This window comes from Zeus faber, assembly GCF_960531495.2.
Source record: "Zeus faber genome assembly, chromosome: 13".
In the NCBI taxonomy this organism is placed as follows: domain Eukaryota; kingdom Metazoa; phylum Chordata; class Actinopteri; order Zeiformes; family Zeidae; genus Zeus; species Zeus faber.
In genome coordinates this window covers 15,758,540-15,771,039 of record NC_137198.1, presented here as the reverse complement: position 1 = coordinate 15,771,039, position 12,500 = coordinate 15,758,540, and the positions used below count along the sequence as shown (strand labels likewise).

Sequence of the window (12,500 nt, the reverse complement as noted above, 5' to 3'; positions counted from 1 at the left end):
GACACAGCGCTCCTCCTCCTCGCCGCTCTCCTGTTTCTGTATCATGTGCTCCGTTTCCTGTGAAGATAAGACCAAAGTAAGACACTGGGGCGAGCCAACGCCTGCGGGGGAGATGAAACATTACTTTCTTATACGTCTATGGCCATCTTTACAAAAACACTTTCTGATAATGGAAACGTCTTCAAACTGAATTTGTCAATGCGATGACAGGACACGTGTGTAGAACGGCCGTTAGTGGACGCTAATAGATGAACCTTGTTGTAGCAGTTGATGAACTCCCTGAGCTGGAGCGACAGAACCCGCTGGCGCTCCTGCGGCGGCAGCTGGCGACTGGGCAGCGTCATCTTCACGTCCTGCTGGAGGTTACTGGCCGCTCTCCTCAGGAAGCGAATCACCAGCTCCTGGACGAGAGATTCCCTGAATCACTGACGTGTCACATTACACTCACACAGGCAAGGGAACGGCAACATAGAAAAAGCGAAACTCCTCATTTACAGGCGAGCTGATTGGCACACATTCGCACTTATTTTCATCCAAAATGTTCGACGCCAATTATGACGATGCCGTTCCAATGTGCCGATGGAACTTTTCCGATCAGGCCGACTTTGATGAGGGACGCATTTTCCTCTCAACGTGGCCACAAACGCCTCGTGCACATTACACCAGATACGTGGTACGGCTGAGTAACACGGCACAGTCACATGGAAAATCATGTGAAGATAAACATATAAAATCGCTCCAGGATTTTCTTCCCCATAAAATGAATTAGGCAAATTGGTGTTTGAGAAAGCCACAGATGTATATAATTGTACCATTTGGTCATTGTCTCTTTCTGGCCAGGACGGGGCGGTGTTGGTGCTGCTTTCTGCCAAGAGTCGCTGCTGGACCCGGTGCAGGTACGAGGCAAAGGCTACACGGGCCTGCACTTTACTGGAAAACAGGAACCGAAAAAGATGGGAGTTTAGGAGGAGCGAATGACTAAGTGAAGGGATATGATGAAATGAAAGCACAAAATTATCTTTGTTTTCATTCCCTTACAGGCGATAATAAATAATCCGACCCGGGGCAGCTTCCTCGCAAGTGGCGGTAAAACATGTTTTTTTTTCTCTTCTGTTTATGTAATCTAATGTATCTTTTCAACCGTTAGCACAAGTAGTGGGTTAGGTCCCTGACGTTCCCAAAGTATGTTTTTTGCTGAAAATACCACTCTGATTATGCATTCAAGCCCTTGTGGCTCTATGTCATAGTGTTCCAAAACGGGCTCTTTCAGTGTGTGTAGCTTTAATTGTGAACGAGCAGCCAAGCCTATCGTTCGGAGTCAATGGTTTTTGAGCACAAGTTCCGGGTTCTGTGAGCCAATGGGGTTTGAGCTTTACTTCTGGCTCAAATTTATTTACTCACTACACTTTCACTGATTTCACCCCACCAGTACACTCAAATCTGTTTCCAAATAAATTTGAGGTGAGAAATAAGCATTCCAGTTACTGAATCTTCACTTATATAAGATCTACAATGCCTAATTCCAAAGTTAGTTCCGACTTTGGTTGCCATGCTCCGGACGGATTTTTTGTTTTGTCTAAATGTCGGCAAATAAAATAAAATAAATAAATACATCTACAATAAAAACACACTTCTTTTATTGGTTTTGTTTAGAGAAATGCAAAGCCGATCCGATGTAGCAGATGACCATATAAAGAACTAAAGTAGAAAGTACAAAGTAAAACCCAGCGTTCAGAGCGGTGTTTTGTTCACGGCGATTACTTTGTCGTTAGTTGACCTCATTATTTGACACTTTGGCACCCTCTAAATATGAACATCTGACATTGTAACATTATATATATATGACAAAAAAATAGAGAAAAGCATACTAGGTTCCCTTTAAGCACCAAGAAAAAAAGAGAAAGAAAGCGAGAGGGAACACAAAAGCAGGTATGGAGGGTTGTTGGAGCATAGTCTGACTTGAATGTTGAATTGTTTTTATGTCCTGGGTGAACCTGACGAGGGTACTGTCAGTGCACTGTAGTGGGAAAAAAATGTTTTGGAAAAAAGCTGTCAAACACAAACAATGATATACTGTGCTATAATTGCCCGGCTCTATGCACACTCCTGGCAAGTGTGTAGGAATTTCTACAAACTCAGACATGTTATTGTAATTCCATAAAAAAAAAAAATAATAATAATAACACATTTCAGACACCTTTATATGTAATATATAGGCCGTATCACAGCAATTCTGGCAAAAGTAGAAGAAGTATCATGTTATGTTGAAATTGAAATATCATAGTTCTGAAAATCTATACTTACATATCGATAAACAAAGGGAGAAGCCCTCTCTTGACTTCGAAATTGAGCGAAATACAGTCATGCACTGCCTGAGTCGGTGGTCTCAATACAGAATCCAAGGCTGAATGAATTTACACTGGGCCCCTATTGTTTGATATTGTGCAGTGGCCAGACAGTGGGGAGGTTTTAAAAAAAGGGGCAGGTTTTTCTCCCTGGCTCTTTGGGCAGCAGACTGACCTGAGGTCCCAGCCCTCCTGGAGGATTTCGAGGAGCTGGACTCTGGGCTTGGCGCTGCTCCTGGTTGCTCCTGGGAGTGACAGGGCCTCACTGTGGAAGTCTTTCAGGGAGGAGGCCGTCCACACCGCAGCAGGAGCCCTGTTGGAGCTTGGCTGCCGAGAGTGCTTTTCTTTCTCCGGTTTCGCCTTGACCAGCTCCTCTCCCTCCTCAACATCCCCACAATTGTTCTCAGTCGGGGAGGCCTTGGAGTCACGGGCCAATCCCCCTTTCATGATAGAGGAAGACAAATGGCAGTTGTACGGCTGAGTATTCAAGAAGAGAACACAAAGAGGGCGCTTTTTACGATGAAATGATTTGTGGGTAATATTGTTCGATAGGGTCGCCATATTGGGGTGTTCAAGATCCGCCGGTAAACAAATGCAGCGTGCGCTGGGGGTGTCGACTGGGGCTCGCCCGGCTCCGAACCAAACTTCATGAAAGTCGGTTCGGAGCCGGAGTTTGGCGGGGTCTGCTGGGCCGCGTACCTCAACGCACACTGCACTGCCCACCTGGCACTAGGGCTGCAGGGACAAAATTTTGAATAGAATTTGAACATTACAAAAAAAAAAAAAAAGACCAATAAAGTTCAATACAACTTTATCCAGTTTGTTGCACAGTGAACACACATTAGAGAGAAATATTCCCTGTAACGCTTTGCCAAGTCCACGTCGGCAGAGACGCGCGGAGCACGTTTCTTTCCTCTCCGGCGTTTCACTGTGTGCACAAGGCAGAGTGCGCCGATGACCAGAATGTACCGTAATTCCACAGATGTGACGATGAGAGTTGGAAATAAACCCCGGCCATCACCGATGGAATGTCCTGTAGTACAGAGGTTCCCAATCACCGGCGCGCGGACAGTGCAGGACCAGGGTATTTGCTACTGGACCGTGAGAACACGGGCGGGATTTTTTTCAGGCGCGATCTGCTCCACAGCAGAGCAGCAGCAGGAAATGGAGAAAATTAAATACATCTAGAGTTTTTATTTGCTATGTTTGGAGAAAAGATCCCTCTGATCGGAGCTGCGGATCTGCAGGTCGTAATTTGCCTTTTACTACCAGCGTTCCCCTCTGGCAAAAATAGCATCCGCTTTTCTGCGCTTATTTTGGTGAGTAACTTAAAGTAGTGGAATAAGTAACTTAGGGTTTATTATTCTGAAGTCTAGTTTTTCTAAAGCTCTTAACTGTTTAGGTGTGTTGTTGAAATATTCTCATATTTTTGTTAATTATTCATAATTTTTAATATTCAAATAAAAGTTACTTATTAAGAAAGTGTTTTTCTTTACAAATCAAGACTCGATAGTCTAACAATTGCATAGCGGTCAGTGCTGGGAAAAAAAAAGTTTAAATTGGAAAAATCGAATCGAAACCTTTAAATCAAGAGTCAAATCTAATTGTGGATTTGGAGAATCGTGACACCCCTAGAAATGAACTTATCCAATATAGTATCCCACATCTTTGTACTTACATGGGAAGGTCGTTCGAGCAGTGGTTCCCATTATGTCATTTATAAGACGTAAGCATCATCAGAGAATGGACAATAAGGACTGCTTTGGTTGGTTTTGGTACCATGGTTGCCTCACAGCAAGAAGGTTCTGGGTTTGAAGCCATCTTGGGCTTTTCTGTGTTAGGTTTGTGTAAAGTTCGTTCTCCCCATCTTATCAAACTGGGTTCTTAAGCCTAATGCTTATCAAAATGAGGGTCCCTGTATGAAAAAGGTTGAGAATCACTGCATTGGATTTTTCCCATTTGGCTACACTGACCTTGATTTCCAGTCGAGCATTCATGCAAACTTTTAATCATGAAGGTATGATCGTCTACACCTACCTGATTTATTTTTCCTTGCGGTGGAGCGTCGACCCGGATGGCGCCGTCTCCTCTTGCGTGTCTCCAAGGACAGCAGCTTCCTCTCGTACTGGAATACGTGACAGGTTTGGACGATTTCCACCTGAAGCTGCACATCACAGCTGACGACCCTGAGAGGGAGCAGCGCAAAGAGGAGAACGGCTTCGACACAACGGTGATCCGGCATAAAATAAAAGACACGTTTCCTATTCGTATGGCAATACTTTCTGATATTAGAAGGCAGATTTGTGGATGAGGTTGAACGGCGACAACTTTGAGGGAATTCAATGTCTCGGAATGCGGAAGGGTAGTAAGTGCAAAGAAGAAAACCAGAATGGGAAATAACAACACTGACCGTGGTCTTGCAGGAACAGCAATTCTCCCCAATCTGGTTACCGAGGCAATACAGAAACAGACATTATAGACTTGTTGGGATAGACTGTAGATAATATCATCCATCAATGGAGCTGGTGGTCACAACTTATAAACATAAACAGATTATGAATGCAAAAATGTAGCAAAGAATATAACGGCAAATAACTAAGACCCACTTAATCTATTTGCGTTTTTTCCAGATCTTCCATTCCCGTGCATCTTTTCCTCACAACCCCCCCCCCCCCCCCCCCCCCAAAGAAAGCCAGTGCTGCCACGTAGACATTGGGCTCATGCTGGAAAACTTGACGAGGCAATATTACCATGTTTCTTTCTTTCTTTTATTTTTTATTTTTTATTTTTTTTTCGCCATTCCTCTCACCTATCCAATTTACAGACCAAACAAACGCCAGGCTAGAATCCATCCACCGAACCACAAATGGAAATGCTTACCTTTCATGGAAAAGTCTGTTTGCCAACATGGAGTTCATTGATGTCTTGGACTCCAGATATCCACTGAAAGAAAGAGATAATAACCAAATTACAATGACCATAACCGCGGGGCCCCAGACTGAGCCTCGGCTGCCTCATATGTGGGAAATGTGTTAAAAGGGGGCTACAGTGATACAAGCCGTCACTGTTAAAGACCCTAATAATTTCCCAGACCACTCAATAACATGCTGTTAAAAAGCCACTAAATCCCCACTACTAACAGGCCCATAAAGCTAATCAAGCAGCAAATCCCTCATATAGGAATATGGACTGTAAGCAAAAAAAATGGATTTCCTCTCAAATAGAGGCTGCACAGGCACTTAAATTTGTGGCAAGATGTGAGCCTTGTTTAAGCAAAAATATACATAGCTCCAAAGTCTATAAATACCTCATCATAAGTAAAGCCCAGTACATCTGTGGTAAATGCTTTGAACTGTCGGGGAGTGTAGATGAGGAGCGTTAATTTATACAACACACTCGTTTCGCCAAAATGTCCCTCATCAAATTCATTTAATAGAGGGCACACGTAATGAACAGCAGGATGGATATAGAGGGTAAAACCAAATGAAAGGTTATGTTGTGCCATCCTATCCTCTCACCTGTAGAGCTCCCAGGTGTCTGGAGTAGGGAAGATTCGGATGAAGCCCCCCCGTCTCTCATACTCCTCCTTTATCCTCCTCAGCACCTTGATCTGACAAAGGAGATAGCAGAGAGTCGTCGTCCCCCACGCCCCCACCCCCAACCGCAAGTTTAGCAGATTGCACTTTTCATCAGCATTGAATGCAGTGGGAGACGAGTAGAGTCATATCCATTGTAAACAGCTGGATTAGTTACCTCCTCTGCAGTCAGGCCCAGGGTGCCATCTCCCTGGCCCTGTTTGCCTCCCAGTTTGTCTTTGAAGCCCTCGGTGTCTACATTATTGGCTGACATGGGCCTCTGCCGCTACGGGGTAAAAGGGTGGAGATGATATTACAGTATAATGATACTATTCATGGGATGGTTTCCCCCCCACCCCCACTTTTTCACTTGCCAACCTTTGCAAACAATTGAATGCTTTAGTATCTGGGTCAATAGGATTTCCAAGGGTTGTGAAACTAGAAAACGTACTCCCAGGCAGTCACCTTTTACCGATAAAAAGAAAACTTCAATTAACGCCGAAAGATAAAACGTCTTTACAAGTTCAAAAATGCACCGAATACAATATATTTTTAATGATATAAAAGAAAATGATCCCCCTTGACTTTGCCCAGTTACATAAATGGCACATTTTCACCATTTGCTGGCATTCCGGGCTGCCTCCCCAGCCAGTGCCGGGGCGTGATTGACGACTTTGGCACGCAGGTTTGAACCGGGGCCAGACAGTGGGGCATAACCGCACAGGATCACATAGAGAATTTGTCATCTGGGGGATTACCTTTAATTTGTCTGATGCGGCTGGGGGAGATACAACGGAGGCCAACGACTGACAGCTCTTAATCCCAGTGAAAAAAAAACCCAACCGTGCCCCTCGTCAGAGTACAGGCGGAGGGCAGGTTAACGTCTGGCTCTCCAACCGCCTCTCTGACAATGCCCTTTTCACTGTGGGCTTGTTTGTCTTAGCTTAAAGATGAGACTCTGCACGGCAATATTTCTTCTGGGATTCTGATTTAAGTGCTGTATTGCACCATTTAATCCAGTGGCTGGCCAAGGCCATACCGCTAATGTAATGAGCATTTTAATAAAAAGAGCATTAGGAATCGATATGAGCCGCGTGCCTGCCACTCTGACATATAGTGAAGCAATGTATAATCAAATGAAAGGTAGAAAGCAGAGAGCGTCTAGACTAAGAGAGATGAATTGGTGTACTTACCGGCAATGCAAACATTAGAGTGCGGGCAAACATTTGAGTGCGGGCAAAGGGAAAAGGCAAAGTCAGATTAAAGCAGAGGAGTTTAAAGAGAACTCACCACTCTAGTGTGTGCAGTTGAGGTCTGTGCGGAGGAAACGTGCTAAGAGGCAAAGGGTAAAGGTGGTGAGTTTGAAGCTTCCATCGTCACGTGTAAGCAAGACTTTGGGAGAAGATTTCCAAACAAGCTTTTTATACAATGTCAGGTGGAGATTGATTAAGTCATGAAAATATAAATAGTAGAAAAATAAGCCAAAGAAGAGAGTACCCACAAAGTGTTTAACATCCAAAAATAGTAGCCGCAACTTCTACAGTGCCAATTAGGCTGTGACCGTTACAAAACTCTCCAATACATGTATCTGCATTGCTCTGTTTACCAATATAATTAGTTTTAATAAAAAAAAGTCACTGAACAGTTTTGCAGCAGCTTTCTTTTGGCACGGCATGGATGCTAGGAGTCCTTTCACTGTCTTGAGTAAAAGTGAAAATTATTTAATAAATCCAAATTTGGAGAAAACCGATGTGATTTAATATCAAATAATATAGCATATTTAGTGTTTAATATTTAGCATTTGTAGGACCTACTTCTGCAGCACCTCTAATAAGGACATTAGAACAATCTACGAGAAATATCAAATTATGTTCATTTGATATCCATCATATTGCCTCTATCTATTATGGTGATTTCAATATTGCAGCAATGTTCCATGTGCCACAGACCTGACGACAATAGCAAGAATGTATGCAGAGGGATCCTAAACAGAATAAACTGTGTCTGTGTGTGTACCTGGGTTTTCGGGGCCGGGTGCTTGAGGCCAAGGTCCAGGCCTCCCCGGTCAGAGCGCTGCTGTCTCAGAAGGGGGTCCTGACACACAAACCCTGTGGTGATGGGATGAGACCAGAGACAGAAGAGAAGAAAAAGACAAGAACTGGATCGGGTAAAAAAATAAAATAAAATAAAAAAATGCTTTGCCTCCAAATACCTGCGAAGACTATTGAAGGAGACCACAAAGTCAGCCTCCGACCCGGTGTCTGTGGATCAAGCTCAAGGCTGTCCAACACGTCACAGATTAAACAAAATCAAATGGTCTCCGTGCTGTTGGCGCTCCGGTTACAGACATTTGGAAAGACCCAACGTAAATGCTCCCAAATACTGACTTCTAATTTGCAGTTTCCAGAATTTTGTACTTTTCATTTCATAGTGATGGAATTACAGATAATATTGTTTTCATTGCCAGTCTGTGAAACCAAATAATACAAATGCAAACGTGTTGAGATGTGTCATTTCTGTCATTTTTGAAATTATTTTTTAATAGATATTTATTGTGTTTCCTGTCTATTGTTTCTTAAATGTCTCAAATAGAAAAATCTCATCTAGTACAGCCCCATCATCTTCTGCCCAAGATAAACGAGCAGATACGCATTCAAATCTGGACACCAAAGACTGATAATAAACTGTGAACATACTTTATTCATATTGTTAGCCGCTTAATGTAATTTGATCTTGATTCATTTACAGATTCATAAACTGTAGAGATATGCCTATCTAAGGGTTTCCTTTGACCTGGCCTGAGGTTAAAATCGGGATTAAACATGTCAAACAACTTTTGGAACAATCATCCATCAAAAAAGTGTCACTTAGTTGCTGACTCGGCAAAATCCTGTGTCAGGGATTTGCCGTTTGCCACAAAACATCACACATTTGTGTGCATGCGCCCAGAGATTAATCACAGCCTGAGTAGGAAAACCTTGGTCGACAGGGAAAGCGGTTAACCACCGTTGTGAGTTAACAGTGATTGCATTTGTTGGGTTTTGTCAGACTCTAACTTCGTCAGGAACCCTGATCTCATCTTTCTGCGATCTCTATCGTAGTTCTTGATGACATCATTGTTTCTACATTTTTACATTTGTGCAGAAGTAAAAAATAAACGGATCAAATGACGACCAAAATGAGGTTGTTGTTGGTATTGAATTGTTCAAATTTCACATTGGTTTTAATTTACATTTAATACATAATATGATTGGATGCGATAAAATCTTGTGTATGTTTTTTTTATTATTTTAATAAAACTTCTCAGTGTAGCCATCCATTTAACCAAACTTAGTATATACATAAAAGAAAAATAATACTCTCAAGCACATACTCAAGGTGCTGCCACTCCGAAAATTTTTGCTTCCTCCATACAAATCATCCCCTTTCCAAAATAAAAAGCAAAATTTTAAAAATGAATCCTATCAATGGCAAAACTCTGAGGTTGACGAAACATGTTTTATTGTCTCCCTTCTGTGATTGAGGTGATTCAAGTCGACTGACAGCTTGAGACCGCAGATTATTTGTACTACCTCATCCAAGCAGTCAGGTCGGTATCAGACCCCCGCCGCATTCTCGCCTAAATGGAGCAATTATTACAAACATGGCTGACGCGTAACTGACAGCAACACACAGGGGGAAAATGAATGCTAATGGCATGCTGTCATTATTTACAGGGCTGGGACGCTGCCCAAGTGTTATCAGCCAACAGCGCCAGGGTTTGTTTGGTGAATAATAGATGGGCTATGTTTTACATGCCACTGCTCATTTTCCCCTGGCCGCACTAATGTCTCAGTCCAAAGATAACTGGCAATTTACGATTCTACTCTCTCATTTAATGAGCTGGAGGGGAGGGGGGTTCAAGCCACCGCCTGGCCCGAAGCTTGTGTGCTCACACAGAATCATTTATATCAATACGAATATATCTCCCTGAGTGGCATTGGACGTTTGCCCACAGACTTGGTGGCTCGACGTCAGTCTAAATAAAAGGCTCCTGGCCTGTGTGCTTTGTGGACGGTAAAGGGGGGTCAGCGAGGAATAAGAGGATTAAGCAGAGGTGAAAAAAAACAGCAACACCCAAAGAAAGCAGAGATTATATGTGTCACTCTTGTAGTACATGTGTACTTGTCAGGCCCTATCTGGCACAATGGAGGACAAACTGTCAGGATTTGTGTGTGTACATTGGCGGAGAGGGTGCGAGATTCCTCTCAGGTGAAAACTTGCTTCAAACATAGTATCGTGCACCATGAGAATGCAATAAGTACGAGGCGGCACACAGACACATCTCCTGTGTTGCAAGTGCGGTTCCGTAATGAGCGTTGATCTCTGCTTGGGGCTAGACATTTCTATGTCTGAATACTCAAGATCGCTGGAGCTTAACAATGCAGGATCCGATTTCTCAACAGAGCTTAATGACTCCAAAACAACCAATCCTCTGTTGATAATTCCTCCCACAAGTCATTTAATGTCAATTAATAATGGCTGCGGTTTGTTTTTTTTGCCATCATTTTGGAACCCCACTATGGAGCCATGCAGCTATTTTCTAATGCACTTTGTAAGTAGGTAACTAGCAGAATTTTTGTTGAATCTTTAAGTGTAAAACAATAGCTGACTGTCTCCCTAGGCTGGAAACCTCTGTTGGACAGTAGAAAAGGCAATTATCTTCTATGCCTTTGGAGTGAGGCTCTACTGAAGAGAGAGCTAATAATTGGACACTGGGCTGAGTTACAAGCACAGTGGAACCTGCTGCAGGCTAAATCCTGGAGAGCGCTGGAGCCCTGGCCAAGGAGCTTTCCTTCCACACGGGTGTTCCAAACAGTGAACGATATTCCTAATTGCAGGAGCAGACAAAGGCCATGGTTCAGGGTATCCTAACAGAGTAGCATGACAACTAAGAATGTACAGAACCCATAGGGCTGAATTTGGAGTTTCTTTATGATGAGGGATTATCTCGCGGTTACTTTGACCGGGGGTACCTTGTTTCCCCCCTCAGAGACCCTCCAAATCAGACCTGATTACACCTGAGACCCTCCTATTTAAAAGATGGGCTATAATTTCATTTTCTATGCATTTATTAGTCGTCAGTGGTCCTTTTTCATCAAAATTGGTTATGTAGTTATGTTAGAGAGAGCAAGGTTTTTAGGAAATACAATACACATATAGTCATGGATTTGAACATATTTGAAACAATATTTCAGTATTTGGAAACATATGCCTCATTTCAGGCATATGAAATCATCCCAGACTTCACGACCCCGCTCCCCCCACGATCTCTGGTGACCCAATATGGGGGTCGGGAACCTCAGGTTGGGAATCACTGAATTAGACAATACAAGTACTGGATGGTCAGAGGTTTCACCTTAATACACCAAAGCATTCTCAATCAAGACATTATAACCATGAAGTATATGGTTTGAGAAGCTGGCAGATACATCAGAACAAACATCTAGCTATGAGGGTTCAGTGTCAATATCTACCAGCGCCACAACAAGCTCTGGGTGGTTTTCCCAAATAAACATTTAGGCAGTGATTAAGAATGGACTCACCCACAAGGGATAACATGTCTGATATCATGCTAGCCTTTATCTTCAGATCCAGGGGCGCATCACTGCAAATAGATATCAATTACGATTAAAATGGACAGACACACACACACACACACACACACACACACACACACACACACACACACACACACACACACACACACACACACACACACACACACACACACACACACACACACACAATATAATAGATACTACTTCCACAGCCAAATAACTGAATCAGATTTGAAAACGCAACGGATTCCCCATTTTGGATACATGTCTTTGCCTGACAATATTCATCAACAGTTCATTCCAAATCCACGTGCAGCTAAGCATTTTAACTTTTTCCCCAGCCATCGCAGGCTTCCCAGAAAACAAATGGGACGACTAAATGGCTAAATGACTACTCGTACGTAAGCAGCACCAGTCGTCACTCACCACGCCAGGGAGGGCGAGAGGTTCACCTCCAGCAGCCAAGGTTTGAGGTTGGAGTCTATGAGCACATCGAAGCCGTAGAGCTCTGTGAGAGGTCAAGACACAACGTATATAGATATAGTATATTGTATTTATACATATATTAAGAGTGCAGAAGTCAAGGTCTCATCGTAGGCTGAGCTTGGCAACGGTTGGCGACATGGTGTGCGTCGTTCTTCTTTCGATTACATGCATATTACCCCATACATCCAATCACTCAAAAAGAGAAAAATACATCAAAGCTTGCTACTGAGGGATTGGCTGCGTGACATTAGCTAAATACATACACATTTCATTTCCACTGGAGTTGCTTACATAAGGCCACGGATCAAAGGCAAAATGTGGTTGTGAAAATGTTCATGCGTGCTGTTGATAATTCTGTCATTCTTGGGAAGCTGGACAGTCTATATGTTGTCATTGCAGATTAAGAAGAATGGCCGGGACTGACAGAAGCTTTACCTCAGTAATCTTTGGTCTTGACCAACTGACATGATGAACACGATTTTAAGGGAAACTTT

At 43.1% G+C, this 12,500-nt stretch overlaps 1 protein-coding gene across 1 annotated transcript in view; it reads right to left on the bottom strand.

Moving 5' to 3' along the window:
• The window catches only part of ttll5 (tubulin tyrosine ligase-like family, member 5), a gene marked incomplete at both ends in the record, with an annotated part of 45,493 nt that overhangs the window by 21,156 nt on the left and 11,837 nt on the right, over positions 1-12,500 (bottom strand). The window contains 12 exons of the mRNA XM_080012023.1: positions 1-57; positions 255-401; positions 813-930; positions 2,521-2,785; positions 4,383-4,531; positions 5,226-5,288; positions 5,864-5,955; positions 6,099-6,206; positions 7,211-7,252; positions 7,937-8,028; positions 11,506-11,567; positions 11,947-12,028. The exon at positions 1-57 is cut by the window's left edge and continues 38 nt beyond it. Of these exons, the coding sequence (XP_079868149.1) occupies positions 1-57; positions 255-401; positions 813-930; positions 2,521-2,785; positions 4,383-4,531; positions 5,226-5,288; positions 5,864-5,955; positions 6,099-6,206; positions 7,211-7,252; positions 7,937-8,028; positions 11,506-11,567; positions 11,947-12,028 (1,277 nt within the window). The remainder of the gene's footprint in view (positions 58-254; positions 402-812; positions 931-2,520; positions 2,786-4,382; positions 4,532-5,225; positions 5,289-5,863; positions 5,956-6,098; positions 6,207-7,210; positions 7,253-7,936; positions 8,029-11,505; positions 11,568-11,946; positions 12,029-12,500) is intronic.